General features: G+C 44.8%; 1 protein-coding gene across 1 annotated transcript in view; it reads right to left on the bottom strand.

Annotated features, from left to right (window-relative positions):
• LOC127424270 (chemokine-like protein TAFA-2) overlaps positions 1-16,202 on the bottom strand; it is a 136,556-nt gene that overhangs the window by 14,661 nt on the left and 105,693 nt on the right. The window contains exon 3 of the mRNA XM_051669294.1: positions 3,118-3,267. Within this exon, the coding sequence (XP_051525254.1) occupies positions 3,118-3,267 (150 nt within the window). The remainder of the gene's footprint in view (positions 1-3,117; positions 3,268-16,202) is intronic.

The following is a 16,202-nucleotide window of genomic DNA, read 5'->3' as shown; positions in this document are numbered from 1 at the left end:
GTGACCCAAGGAGAGAGGAAACTGCTCTTTTTTTGACAATGTGGGTACCGCAGCCCATACAGGGTGCGGCGAACAGAAAAGAAAAAGGGAACAAAAGATTTTCCTCCCGGCCCTCCACCGGGGATAGAGTGGTCTGGCTACCAGCTCCGGAGTTCCTGCAGACGTCTCGATCCTTGGGTGTCCCATCACAGGGGCACTTGGGAGCCCTCCTGGGGGTCTTCGCGGCCGGCCGAGAAGCTGCGGGGGGTTCTACGCCGGGGCCGAGCAGATGGGGTGCGCACTCTTGAGCTGCGTCGGGGCAAGATGTGCTGAATGGTCTCCGTCTGTTGCTTCACCGCCGAGAACTGCTGGGTGAAGTCCTCGACGGTGTCGCCGAAGAGGCCGACCTGGGAGATGAGTGCGTTAAGGAACCGCACCTTGTCCGTATCCCTCATCTCGACCAGGTTCAGCCACTGGTGGCGTTCCTGGACCACAAGCATGGACATCATCTGACGGTCACGATCAGTGCCTCACGTGCCTGGGCCAAAATCACGTTGAGGAAGCATTCATGGATAGTTGTGCGTGCGCTGTGACCTTAGTCGCATGGAGGGCGAGATCGGTCGCCGAGCACAGCTCTTGTAGCACACCGGGATCAGAACTACCTTTGTGAAGCTCTTTCAAAGCCTTGGCCTGATGGACCTGTAAGAGGGCCATGGCGTGCAGGGTGGAGGTGGCCTGACTGGCAGCGCTGTAGGCTTTAGTCACCAGAGGCTTTAGGCCGCCCCACCATCAAGGGTAGTGAGAGCAGACGAACTGAAGGATCGGGTTCGGGCAGCGAAAGGTGCCCTCCACGATCGCGTCAGCTCGTCGTGGACTTCTGGGAAGAAGGGGACTGGAGGGGGGCGTGGCCTCAAGTGGTGCGCCGAACCCAGAAACCAGTCGTCACTCCATGAGTGCTTAGGGGCTGATGGAGGGTTCCACTCAAACCCAACACTTGCGGCGGCCTGGGCAAGTATGGCGGTCAGCTCCACGTCAGCCTCAGACTGGGCTGCCACACCCGAAGGCGGCAGCCCGGTTGAGTCCTCGGCGTCCGACATCACCAAGGTGCTCTCCGATGCAGCGATTGACATCTCATCCGGCTCGTGAGCTCCGAAAGAGACATTAGGCTGGCACTGAGGTGAGCTACCTGTCTCATCCCAGAACTGGACGGGCGCAAACAAGCGTACCGGGGAGTGGGTGGTCTGTGGGGGTTTACCCGGCGGCACCATACCCATTGAAGCCTCCGAATCACCTTCAGCATCAACCAGGGCAGCCTCGTACCCGTAGGTAGAAGGACCAGTGGGGTGGACAGCTGAAGTGGCTTTCCCTCGAAAGAAGGAAAGTCGCGACTGCAACATTGCCATGGTCATGTTCTCGCAATGAGAACAAGAACCATCCATGAATGCTTCCTCAACGTGATTTTGGCCCAGGCACGTGAGGCACTGATCGTGACCATCAGAGGCGGAGAGGTAACGACCGCATCCAGGAACTGCACAGAGATGTAAGGGCATCTTTAAAAATATGCGTCTTTAAAAAGAAGTTCAATGTCACTGTGCCTGCTCTAATAGAGGAAATATACTATTTAGAGGAAATAAACTCTTTTAAAGCGCTGTCGAAGCGCCCAGGGGCATAGTCTGCAGTGGAGTGCAGAGTGAAGAGAAAGCCGCTGGAGTGTGCCATATATCCAACAGCACACGCTTCTGAAGAGGTGAATGGATCAGTAGTAGTATTCAGCTTGCTGAAATACAACCGTTCGGCTCCAAAGTAAAAATCTGAATGAATCCGCATTCCAGCCTCCCTTTTATACCCGTATGTTGGGGGGAGTCACATGCAAATTCTACTCGCCAATTCTCATTGGCCTTTTCTTAAAGATCTGCAGGTGTCTCGGGCTCTCAAGATCGACCCTAGTGTCACTACATCGACACAACGTCGAGTGAGTGACAGAAGGGGAACTTTCATTCTGGCTCCTCAGGGGATGTCTTTTTAATGTGCAGCAAAGACGTCCAAAAGACGTCATTTGGACGTATCTTTTCTCAGTGGGAATGGTCATGTAAAAATTACATTTTGACTGTTAGTAACCTTGGCTAATATAACAAGTGGACTTCAGGGGGAAAAAATTAAATGATAAACAAATGATGTAGGATATGACCCCTAAATACAGAGAGGATGATGAATTTTATCTCAGCAGCAAGAAAATGGCAAACAGATGAGGAGCTATTTGTGATGATTCAGAGAGAGAAAGAAGTGCAAGATGAGATGAAACATGGCTTATTTGACATTTCCTCTCACGACGAGTGCTCTGTGTAGAGACACTTAAGCTATTTTTTCCTGAGCTAACAGTCAGGCAAAATAAGATAACGATCGATTTCTCTGTCAAGTGGACAGTGTTGACACAGTATTAAATGAAACAGCCAGACAGCCGAGGGAGACAGAAAAAGAAAGAGAATGAGAAAAAAAGAGAGAAAGATGCAGGACACAATTTATCTTGTTTCAGCAGTTCATGAGATCATATTACTTATGAGGGAGGTATAATATACCCTCCAATCCACAAGCCAGGTGTTTTCTTCACCAGGGGCCAGTTTCTTTATTATTTTTATTTATTATTATTTACTGCAGTTATACAGAAATTGATGCATGAACATATATGAGCTCCTCAAACTAAGCATATCGCTCTCCAAGTTTAGTGGAATGATGCCTAAGATTGTATTCCTTGAGAACCACAATGTCTGCTAAATTTAAATTGTAGCAGAACAAAATTTCATCTAAATGATTAAATGTAAATTTACTCTTTGCAAATCAGGCAGGTAGCAGTATAATAAAGGGACCAGAAACATCACAATCTGGCATGCAATAATTTACATTTAAGTTTTAGGCCTGTAATAAGCCAAATGCTATTCTTATGGGAACTACTGAATTAACATTAAAGGCAGTTTAAATACAGAAAGTGGAAGTTGATTTGTGGGGTGGGTTTAAGGATAAATTACTAACTTTTGGGAGGTCGGTAGTTTGAGACCCGTCTCTAATTTCTCTATCTAGCCTCGATCTAGAGTATTGAGCATGGAAAATTGAACAAAATGAAATAAAAATGCCAATTTTTACCATCCACACAGGAGGGTGCAGTCCTTGTCGTCCCAGCAACCTGTCCAGGGAAACAGGAGCACTTCACTGTCTGTGATCTCTCCTCAATCTTATTTCTGTTACAGCAGCGATGGGCTGCAATCACCTCACATGTGCCAGCCTTCACGTGCACTATAAGAAAAACATGCATGCACACACATTTGATATGACCATTTGTATCAAGAGACACTGCAGTCAGCAATTATTTTACACATGCACAGCTGCAGTCAGTCATTTCAACAACAATCTGTCCCCACATCCATCCGTATATTGCCCCACTGTTATGCAATACACAGCTGTTTATGCCAAATTTTTGGTTATCTTTTAATTCTTGTCACCAATAGCGCTAACACTTGAAAAGAGCTCACAGTTTTAGAAATTGTTATTTTATTTTTCAACTTTTCGAAATAGTTAGCTCCTTAGCTGCTGTGTCCACAGGTTGCACACTTTGGAATCTCAGCAGATGCAGAAGGTCATCTAGGTGTTGTTCACCTAATGTATCATAAATACTGAGTTTTCGGACATCCTACTCATTTGACATGTTTGTTGAGTGTTGTGTGTAGCAGAGAAGTATGCACATTTGGATGTGGGGTTAGTCAACCCAAAAAAAATGATTCTGAGTCCCTGTTTTGCTTATGCAGGAAGCAAAAGAGTTTTGCCCAGTATTTGTTTGAGCGAGAACTTTAATTAAAGCTCTGAGGGCCACAAAGATGAAAAGAAGACATAGCTAAAAAAATAATAGCAGAACTGCTCTGGGTGCCCAACAGCTACTTGCTAGTCTGAGCCGTTAAAATGATTGAAATTCTAGCAGAGATCTTCACCCTATCTTAATGTCATATCAATGAAAAGTTTTGACTCTCTTTCCGAAGGTTTGAAATTCGCAGACAAGACAGGTGAACAGCGAGATTTATTAGAGAGAGAGAGAGAGAGAGAGAGAGAGAGAGACAGAGAGAGAGAGAGAATATAAAATATAAAGTGCAATAACGAGTAAAAAACACAAATGCCACAAATGCCTGAATAGATTACTTCAAAGATCTTTCTTGATTTTTCTCAACCACCCACCTTGTTTGGAGCCAGTCTTAGAATCAGTCTTTGTATTTACTGAGGGCATCATTTTTAACGTTGATGTGGTATAAATTGCCTGATCCCTGTTTGTGGAGGGACTTTTGGTACAAGGACAGCAATGTGGACTTCAGATCGTTACTGAAATTTTGGGGCCCTTTTTTCATATCACCTGAAATAGACCTCTAAATCTGTGCTGGGCTCTCTATTCCAAATCTCACTGGCTTGTTCCAGATTTATTGGTCATGACAGCTAGTTGTGCTTTAGTGCATCAGACTTGATGTGAATGGTTTTGGTGTCATTTATTTACTTAGTTTACTTTTATGTTATTTATGTTATTTTGGTCATGACAGCTAGTTGTGCTTTAGTGCATCAGACTTGATGTGAATGGTTTTGGTGTCATTTATTTACTTAGTTTACTTTTATGTTATGCATTATACTTTGTGAGAACAGGCCTTAATGGAATAGTTCATCCAAAAATGAAAATTCTTTCATCATTTACTCATTCTCATGCCATCCCAGATGTGCATGACTTTCTTTCACCTACTGAACTCAAATGAAGATTTTTAGAAGAATTGTCAGCTCTTTTGGTCCATACAATGCAAGTGAATGGGTGCCAAAATGTTGAAGCTCCAAAAATCACATAAATCAGCATAAAAGTAATCCATAAGACTCCAGTGGTTAAATCGATATCTTAAGAAGCGATATGATAGGTGTGGGTGATCACTTTGGTGATTCACATTCTTCATGCATATCGCCCCCAACTGGGCAGGGATAAGAATTTAAAGCAAAAAAGTACTTAAATATTGATCTGTTTCTCACCCACACCAAACATATCACTTCTGAAAATATGGATTAAAACACTGGAGTCGTATGGATTACTTTTATGATGACTTTGTGCTTTTTAGTGCATCAAAATGTTGGCACCCATTCATTACATTGTATGGACCTACGGAGCTGTGATATTCTTCTAAAAATCATAAATTGTGTTCTTCAGAAGAAAGAAAGTCATACACATCTGGGATGGCATGAGGGTGAGTAAATGATGAGAGAATTTTCATTTTTGGGTGAATTTTCCCTTTAACAGGCAGTAAAGCTTCAGAAACAAGCTAAGAAATGGAGCCATTATGTTATAAAGAAGATTCAGAGGTAGATTTGAATGTATCTCACTAACTAACATGATCCAATGTTACAACATGCCATAGAATGTTAGCATGGAATGACCTTTAGCAAGTCAGAATGTCACGAAGGCGAGACAAAGAGACCCAAGAGCAGAGGAACAGTTCAAAGGATTTATTAACACTAAATTATAACTTCAGCAGATCCAGGTGAAGTGTGGAGATCCCGGCACCGACTGCAGCAGAAGGTGATGGGTGTGTTTGTCAAAGAGTACACACCAACCGTGCAGTGAGTGCAAGTGCTGTGGTAGTCAGGAGCAGATTCGCGAGAAATCCGCCATTGAAGAGATGTGGATGAAGAGAACAGGTGTACAGCATACTGGAAGGCAACCACACTCCCGACACGCGGGCAGAGACGGGCAACCAAAACAAATACAAAAGACAAGACCAACTAGGCAGAGAGCGAGGTGAGTTACTTCAACACAAAACAACAATCTAGCAAAGAACATGACACAACGAAGGGCTTAAATGGGCAGTGAATTAGTGGAGAGACAGGTGCTGCTAGCACCCTAATTAGTGGCGTGATCAGCATTCCTGATCATTCCAGAAACACTGATCACACATGCTGACAGCACCAGAGACATGAGGGAGAGAAATAACAAAACAAACAGAACAGACCTACGGACTCATCGGAACTGGGACACAGAATGGGAAACTCTTTTGAACATTGTAATGGAGCATCCTTCAGAACATAACAAGATTTATGTTGCTTTATGGAAAGGATCTATCCTTCAGTGGCTAGGCAACAGCCAATCACTTCTTCTCTGCACACATTACCTCAGATCAAATTAATCTATCCTGACTTGGTCAAAATGGGGGCTGACGCTGCTGGTCAACAGCTTGTGGTGTGTGTGAAAGGTAAAAATGTCAACCATCCCAAGAGATCGACTTCTCAACTGAGAAACATTCCTTCTCATGCATCTCACTAAATGCAGTGACAGGGCATTTCATTTTTGTGTTCCCAACATAATGGGATTCCTCAATATAGCCCCTCAAGATTTGATCAGGTGACACACAGTGGAGTTCTCAAATTCAAACATACAATGACATACAGTGCCTGCGAGGATTTTTTTTTGGAGGGGGTTGCAACACATCTGTGTCTATGCCTGTTTGTCCTAGGGGAGATGTGTTTCTTTATTTCTCTCCATTTATCACTTTCTCACTGCCCACTATCTCCTTCCATTCCCTCTCTCTGGTCCCCAGTTTTTCTCATCTTTTGTGGTTTCTATGGCTTATTTAACATAATTAAATGTGTGTTTTAGCATGCTGTTTTTCTCTTTATGATATGAATTTACACATTTAGGGTATTTACACTTGGTCCCTTAATGTGTTTTTCCCAACATCATCATCATATATCGTACGACTTAGCTTGCATGAAAAAGATTTGTTTTGTTTTTTATTCACATAGACAATAAACAAATAAACAAACAGAATTTCAAATCGATACAATACAATAAATAATTAGCTAGCCCCATATCCAACACCTTATTTTAAGAATGGAAACGTCAGTGAACAAATCGTCCTGCTTACTTGCGTAACCTCCACTCCCTGATGGAGGGAACAAGACGTTGTGTCAATGTAGTGACACTAGGGGTCACTCTTGGGAGCCTGAGACTCCTCTGGTCTTTGATAAAAGGCCAATGAAAATTGGCAAGTGGTATTTGCATACCACTCCCCTGGACATACGGGTATAAAAGGAGCTGGTATGCAACCACTCATTCAGGTTTTGTGCTGAGGAGCCGAGATAAGGTCCCGGCCATTTCAGCGGGTAGTTCAGCGTTGTGGCAGGAGGGACACAACGTCTCGTTCCCTCCATCAGGGAACGGAGGTTACGCAAGTAACCAGGACATTCCCTATCTGTCACTCACTCGACGTTGTGTCAATGTAGTGACACTAGGGGTCCCTATACGAAACGCCGCAACTGGCTGAACTGTGTTACGTGAACTGGTGGCGTGTGATGGGCAGAGAACTATGTGCCTCGTAGCCAGCACACCAGGCCGACACGTAACCTCCCCCAATGCTGTTATGAGTGTCGAACGGCCCTTTGGGGACAAGTCAACTGCCCAAAAGATAGAGACAGGCTAGCCCAGTCATGGCCTCTTATCCTCTTTTTTTTCCTCTCCCCCCCAAAAAAAGTAATTAACTGACTGGGGCCACCAGGTCTAGTCGGGGGGGTGTCACTCCCAAGGGGAAGACACCATGGAGACCACACCCCACCCAAAGGGGGGGGGGGGGTATATTGAGTGGAAATACGTCACATGGTCTTGCCGAGCTTTGTCGGAAGTATGTCATGTGTAGATGTCCCATGGTAGGTCCAACCCCTTTCTACAAGCATGGTGACTGGGGCAGAGGGGCCTCTGCCCAAGGAAGACGCATTCGCAGCCTTTCCGCTGTCCACCAAATCAGACAAAGAGCTGCTCAGAGACTCTAAAGCTCTGCATGCGATCCAAATAGATGCGTAAAGTGCGCACCGGACATAGCAACATCAGGGCTGGGTCTGCCTCCTCCTGAGGCAGCGCTCGCAGGTTTACCACCTGGCCCTAAAAGGGGTTGTGGGAACCTTGGGCACATAGCCCGGTCGGGGTCTCAGGATCACGTGAGAGTAGCCCGGACCAAACTCTAGGCACGTTTTGCTGACAGAGAACGCTTGCAGGTTTCCTACCCTCTTGATGGAAGTGAGCACAGTCTTCAAAGAGAGTGCCTTAAGCTCAGCTGACTGCAAGGGCTCAAAGGGGGCTCTCCGTAGACCCTGAAGAACTACAGAGAGGTCCCATGAGGGAACGAGGCACAGTCTGAAGGGATTCAACCTCCTGGCGCCTCTCAGGAACCTGATGATCAGGTCGTGCTTCCCTAAGGACTTACCGTCCACTGTGTCATGGTATGCTGCTATAGCGGCTACATACACCTTCAAGGTGGAGGGGGACAGCTGCCCTTCCAACCTCTTCTGCAGGAAGGAAAGCACTGATCCGACTGTGCATCTCTGGGGGTCTTCACGTCGGGAAGAACACCACTTAGCGAACAGACGCCACTTAAAGGCATACAGGTGCCTCGTAGAGGGGGCCCTAGCCTGAGTGATCGTGTCTACCACCATGGGTGGTAGGCCATTTAAGTCTTCCGTGTCCCGTCCAGGGGCCAAACATGGAGATTCCAGAGGTCTGGTCGCGGGTGCCAGATGGTGCCCCGTCCCTGAGAAAGAAGATCCTTCCTCAGGGGAATTCGCTGGGTGGGGGGGGGGCTGTCGCGAGGAGCGTGAGGTCCGAGAACCATGTCTGGGTGGGCCAGTAGGGTGCTACCAGGACGACCTGCTCCTAGTCCTTCCTGAACTTGCACAGGGTCTGTGCAAGTAAGCTCACTGGGGGAAACACATATTTGCAAAGTCCAGGGGGCCAGCTGTGTGCCAACGTGTCTATACTGAGAGGTGCCTCGTTCAGAGCATACCAGAGCGGGCAGTGGGAGGATTCTTGGCAGGCGAACAGGTCTACCTGTGCCTGCCCGAATCGACTCCAAATCAGCTTGACCACCTGAGGGTGGAGTCTCCACTCTCCCCTGAGGGTAACCTGCTGTGACAGCGCGTCCACTGCAGTGTTGAGGTCACCCAGGATGTGAGTGGCTCGCAGCAAATTGAGGTGCTGCTGACTCCAGAGGAGGAGACGGTGGGCGAGTTGTGACATACAACGGGAGCACAGACCGCCTTGACGGATGACATATGCTACCGCTGCCGTGTTGTCTGTCCAAACTAACACATGCTTGCCCTGGATCAATGGCCGAAATCTCCACAGGGCAAGCAGAATTGCCAGCAACTCGAGGCAGTTGATGTGCCAACGCAGCCGCGGGCCGTCCATGAGCCAGCGGCTGTGTGCCCAATGCATACAGCGCCCCAGCCAATTTTGGAGGCATCTGTCATAACCATGACGCGCCTGGAGACCTGCTCTAGGGGAACGCCTGCCCGTTGAAATGTGAGGTCGGTCCAAGGGCTGAAGAGGCGGTGACAGATCGGTGTGATGGCCACGCGATGTGTCCCGCGGCACCGTGCCCATCTTGGGACTCGAGTCTGAAGCCAGTGCTGAAGCGGTCTCATATGCATCAACCTGAGCGGAGTGGCCACCGCTGAGGATGCCATATGCCCCAGGAGCCTCTGAAACAGTTTCAGTGGAACCAGTGTCTTCTGCCTGAATGCCTTCAAACAGGTCAGCACTGACTGTGTGCGCTCGTTCGTGAGGCACACCATCAACGAGACTGAGTCCAACTCCAAGCCGAGAAAAGAGATGTTCTGAACCGGGAGGAGCTTGCTCTTTTCCCAGTTGACCCGAAGCCCTAGTCTGCTGAGGTGCAAGAGCACCAGGTCCCTGTGTGCACACAACACATCCCGAGAGTGAGCTAGGATTAGCCAATCGTCGAGATAGTTGAGGATGCGAATGCCCACTTCCCTTGATGGTGCTCCTGGACCACCAAGCTGGACATCGCCCAACCGAGAGACCGCACCATGACCTTCATCGCCCAGAGGGCGAGGTCGGTCGCTGAACGCAGCTCCTGCATCAAATCTGGGGCAGAACTACCCTCGCGCAGTTCCTTTAGCGCCTTGGCTTGGTGGACTTGCAGGAGAGCCATGATGTGCAGGGCGGAGGCGGCTTGTCCAGTGGCACTGTAGGCTTTGGCCATCAGGGACGATGTAAACCTACAGGCCTTGGATGGGAGCTTTGGGCACCCGCACCAGGTGGCGGCGCTCTGTGGGCATAGGTGCACCGTGAGCGCCTTATCTACCGGGGGAATTAGCCCCTGGCTGCCCCACCATCGAGGGTAGTGAAGGTGCCTCCCACGACCTTGTCAGCTCCTCGTGCACTTCCGGGAAGAAAGGAACTGGAGTGGGGCGTGGCCGTGAGCGGCACCGCGAGCCCAGGAACCAATCATTGAGCTGCGAGGGTTCGGGGGAGAGCGGAGGGTTCCACTCTAGCCCGACGCTCACGGCTGCCGGGAAAGCATGTCCGTCATTTTCCACGTCAGCCTGTGACTGGGCGACCGTACCCGAGGGGGGGAGCCCAGCTGAGGCTTCTGCATCCGACTGGACGAGCCCGCTCTCCGATGCTGCGCTCGAGAGCTCATCAGCTTTGTGGGCTCCGCACAAGAGGTCGAATTCGCCATGAGGTGAGATGAGCCGGCGGACTCATCCGGAAGCCCGATCGGGGCAGATGAGCATGCTGGGGAATGGGAGGTCCGTGGGGGGATACCCGGTGGAGGTGGTCCCATTGGGGTCCCCAAATCATCCCCAGTGCTAGCTGCGCTGGCCTCATACCCCTATGACCGTGACCGAGGCGGGAAGCCGCTGGGGTGGCTTGCTTTCTTACGAAAGCAAGCCACGACCGCAACATTGCCATGGTTATGTTCTCGCAATGAGTACATGATCCATCTCCGCGTGGGTTGCGCCCAGACACGAAAGACAGCGATCGTGACCATCAGAAGTTGAGAGATAACAACCGCAACCAGGAATAACACACAAACGGAAAGGCATTTTTAAAAAGAAGCATCTTTAAAAAGACATTCCATGTGTGCCGCTCTTTTAGAGAAATATACTCTTTTAAAGAAATATACTCTCTTTTATCTGCCGAAGCGCCCAGGTGCGTTCTCTGCAGTGCACCAGTGCAGAGGAGGGAGAAGCCGCTGAAATGCGCCGTCAGATCCAGCAGAGGTGAATGAACAGTCAGCTCAGTAAACATCGACCGTTCGGCTCCGAAGAGAAAATCTGAATGAGTGGTTGCATACCAGCTCCTTTTATACTCGTATGTCCGGGGGAGTGGTATGCAAATACCACTCGCCAATTTTCATTGGCCTTTTATCAAAGACCAGAGGTGTCTCGGGCTCCCAAGAGTGACCCCTAGTGTCACTACATCGACACAATGTCGAGTGAGTGACAGATAGGGAACTGGTTTCACATTCCAAATTTATTGCACATGTATGACTGATATATGCCAACAACCTAAAATTTGCTTCACTCATCTCGTTCCAAATCCCACTGTTATCTATCTTCCGGTGTACAAAAAGTTATGTTCCTATTAAAATCAAGGTTATGTTTAGGGTTTGGGTAAGGAGTTAGATTTTATGGCTATAGTAGTTTTAGAGTTAAACTTGTGAAAAAGAATAATAAATTGTTTTTGATTCAATTGTTTTTCTCTTTAGGAGTAAAAATGTAACGTTTTGTATGAGCCAACCAGAGCATGTGAGTGTAGCGTAGCGAGGAGCTTAGCGATCAGAATAATAAACTCAAACATGAATTTCCATATGGGCCGAATAGAATCTTCAACAGAAATTCTTATGTAACTTACAGAAACAAAATTATCTATGAAATCATTGCTGCCTGGCATAAGCATTATCACAGGAGTGAATTATGTTATATTTTAATATAGTGCAGAATTGGATTTGCATTCGCTTTGCGGAGACACATTTTTTTTGGCCAAGTGTAAATGAATGTGAATAATCAATTGAATAGCAATCCAATCAATAATGACTCATGAGGTCACTAAGTGTAAATAAATAGGCCCTCTGATGAAACTGAGAGGTTCTCTAGTTCAGTGATAGGCTCTGTGAGGTCTCCCCTCTGCCTTTATTTAAAAGATCAAAACGTGCTGATTGAAATGTCATTGACAAATGTAAATATTGTGAGCGTTGGATCCTCTCAGTGGGCTGAATTATATTACTCATTCACTACAACCAGAAAACCTGCAATTTTGGAAGGAAACATTGTGTAGCTCAGAGGGAGTGGTGCCCATATCAGCTGCAAATGCCAAATGCAAATATTAGTGTAAGCGTAATGAAAGGGTGATGACTTTCCTGTATCGTGGGAGCACAAGACATTGGGGAGACAGGCTTGATTTGTCATAAACAATTAGGATGGATGAGAATTGCTCCCTACTAGTCACAAGAGATGCTGTTAATTGCTCAGTGTGTAAATTATCTATTCATGGTGTTTGCCTGCTTTAAAAAGACAGCTCACTTAGTCTCCATAAACACTAGCTGCCTTGGACTCACACAGGTCATTTCTCTGGTTAGAGATCTTTGAGTTCATTTTCGGCCATAGGCTGAACAGGTCATATAAACAAAAGCAGCACAGTGTATTCTTCTAAAAGCACAGTGTGGCATTATCTAAAGACCGTATGCAATCAAAATATGAGTTTTGTGGCTTGTAGTCCATGTCATTTTGCTTTTAAGCCATATATATGCTAGTGTACTCACACAAGTTTAAAATAATAATAATAATAATAATAATAATAATAATAATTTTTAGCAGATATGCACACTTAAAATGTACAGTCTTTCTCTTTTGAAAATACAGACTAAAACTATTCATGACTCATTTTACACTATACAGATTTTTGTCCAATCAAATGCTCTCAAGAATGAGAATGTCCTTCCCCCTAATACCACCTGTAACCAAATAACAAGTAGCAAATCACGGTTCATGGCTGTGACATATGTTGGGCCTCATGTATTCAGATAGAAGACAAAGGCAGGCCTAACAGTCATAAAAACATAACTCAAGCCCCCACCTTCTAAGTCGTAAATTTTACTGATAAAAATCGTGCCAAAATCAAACAAAGGGAGTTCAAAACAGACTACAAATCCAGGAAGCCTTGCTCACTGGAGGATCGAACTCTCGACTCCTATTGGATGAGGCACACAACAGAACGTCCCTCGAACATGACATCATCAGGAGTTGAAATAATTCTGAAATGCTAAAAGATTTTGCTTCCAGCGACTTAGTTCACCGAATACGGACGTAGCTTTTTGCTGCTCTCCGGTGCAACCTCGTGGCACAAGGAAGTAATGTCCGACTTGAAACTGTAGCCATACAATCTCCATCTCGCTGGACGAGTTGAGATTACTCTGTGTTCAACCGAACACTCTAACAGATCCGAAGGAGACCACTGAGCAATTTGCATCTTCATCGTTGGCCTACAGAAGTGAAGAGATTAAAGATTTCTCTTCCATCTTCAATCAAGTCGACATTTCTGAGTTCTCCACCAGCCCGCCGAGAATCAACAGCCGTACCGCCCGCCGACAGAGGAAACGGCCTCCCGTCATCACACGAGCCTCAAGGAACCGGGTCAAAGTTAAAGGACGGAGGAAAACACATTCTACCTGTGTCCTCATGCGATTCAAGTAAGAGGTTACGTCTGGGCAGAGATAGAATATTATAGTGTGTTATTCTTGTGTTTCAAGGTTTTTGCTTGTACAGTTTACGGATCGCCATGTCCGCTCATTATTAATACTCAGGGTATTAATTATCACAAATTTGTTTTGCTGTATTGTGCTCCAACCAAATTGGATTGTTGTGCATTTTCGCCATCGCAGGTGAGACAGCAACTGAGTTCATCCACTAAAGAGTCAAATAACGCGGGACTGTTTACGAGCCGTCCACCGCGTCTCTAAGTGATAAACTGACAGCTGTTTTCTCTCCCACGATCGCGAAATCAGTTTTAGGGCCGTCACTTCTCTCTCTCTCGTACTAACCACACACACACACACACACACACACACACACACACACACACACACGCAGGCATGCGACCTCTCACAAACATTCTGGCACACATTTTGGCTCGTAGATAGCTTAAATGCTAAAGCCCAGCTTTGTCCCTAAGCTATCGTATAAGCGGATATACGCGGTAACTGGTAGACGCCATCTCTGCCCCCATTCGCGGTCATATTCCCTGGCCGGAAGTCTCGCGTGACATACTCTCCATGAGAGTCACGTCCGCTGTTTTGTGCGCATCCCTCCTTACACACACACACTGTCACACACACACACCCTATGTGTTACAGAGTTATTTTTATTTCCATATCTAATCATATCACTGTTTAGTTTGTAGTTGTAAGTCGGAAGTTTATTGACTGCATTGTATTAATTATTAATTGATATTACTGCATAAATAAACTTTTGTTTATATTACAAAGAGAAGCGTTTTGGTTTGTTTTGCATACACCTGTGTCATGCTGACGGGATGTCAGTGCTCGGATTCAAACCTTCATTCATTGTTTTTTTTTCCCCGAAAATCTATATTCTTCGGATGTCGATTTTCCTAAGAAAACAATCTAATATTGAGACTGTTTTACTATTTGGTTATTAGTCCCTAATTCTAGGGTGGTGCCCCGTCAATGTTAATCCTTATTAATATTCTATTGATTTTTGATAATTGATAATTATCTTTGATGATTGTTGAATTTGAATGATCAATAAGCTAGTGTTAATTTTAATTAATGTTTCATCGATGTTAACAATTAACGATTATCTTTGATAATTGTTGATTTTAAAGGATTAAAAAAGCTAACATTGATTCTCATCAATGTTCTATTGATTTTAATAATTAGTAATTATCTTTGATAATTATTAATTATTGCTAATAACCAAACTTGCTCCTAAACGTAGCACACTACATTTACTGGAGCCCCATATGAGGTTTTAATGAGTTAGATCCAATTAATTAATTTAAATATTAATTAATAACTACAGAAATAATTATTAATTATTTCTGATAGTAACACTGATCTAAACAACCAGTAAAGCCCTACACATAACTAAAACCTATTGGCAATTATATCCTCGTGCAACCCCGCACCCTTCTGCGTGGACATTGTGTTTTGTTTTCGCTATAGGCTATGCATAATTTCAGTTCATTTAAACTGACTAATTTAAGTTCAGAACACTCTGGGCTGTCAGTAATGGGTTAAAATTTTGATGCACTGAGTCATGTGACAAAACAATATGGCACTGATCACAGTGGAGTTTGTCTTTGGGAGAAATGCCAACAAAACTACATCTGGTAAGAAACCTCATTAAGGTTTTACATTGAAACCTGTTTGAGTCAAATGCTGTGACGTGTAGTGCACTGTATATCTTTGTATCAAAATGCCTTTGTATACCAAAAACGTGGTTTTGTCTCCTAAAAATCATTATGTCTGTGCAATTGTTAATTGTCGTTAACAGCTGTCGTTGGCAAGTATTAGTATATAATAATGGGTCAGACTGAAGATGGTTTTGTTGGGTGAAGTGTTGCATTTCTTACATTGTATTGACTCTTTGTTCATTTAAATGCAGTCACGTTTAATTAGTAACATGTTTTGAGCAAATTTATTTAGATACACATGCAATAAGATACAATTAGCAGTCCAAATTGACAACATCTGTTACTATATATGCAGGGTTGGGAGGGTTACTTTTGAAATGTATTCCACTACATATTACAGAATACATGCTGTTAAATGTAATTTGTAATGTATTCTGTTAGATTACTCAAGGTCAGTAACGTATTCTAAATACTTTGGATTACTTCTTCAGCACTGGTAGTTTTTTTCACTTGTTTTGACTATAAAAACTCTGCCAGTACAGTAAGACAAAATGCACATGTTAAAAATACATTCTCTGAAAAACCTAAATATCTTATGCAGTGTTGTTTCTAAAACAAGATAAATCTAATTGATCTTGTTTTAAAGGATTTTTAGATATTTTTACAGGAAAATACAAAAATTATTATCAAGAATACGATTTTTGCCCTAATATCAAAAGTCTTACTAGAAAAAATAAATTATGATCCAACTTGAATTTTCTTGATAAAACAATATGATCGTGCCTGGTAACATGTGCATTTTAAATGGTTAGAAATAGCATTTTATCTTAAAGTTGACAATTTGCACAAGGTTTATTTCTATTTCTTCTGCTCCAAACTTACTTCAAACTTACTTCTCTGTCTGCTCGTATGAATGTAACACATCATAAGAAATTGTTTCACCGCTGTTCAAATGCACTTTAGATCGCATCATTTATATGTATAAATGTTT

This window comes from Myxocyprinus asiaticus, chromosome 33 (genome assembly GCF_019703515.2).
Source record: "Myxocyprinus asiaticus isolate MX2 ecotype Aquarium Trade chromosome 33, UBuf_Myxa_2, whole genome shotgun sequence".
Classification (NCBI taxonomy): domain Eukaryota; kingdom Metazoa; phylum Chordata; class Actinopteri; order Cypriniformes; family Catostomidae; genus Myxocyprinus; species Myxocyprinus asiaticus.
This window is presented reverse-complemented; position numbering and strand designations above follow the sequence as displayed.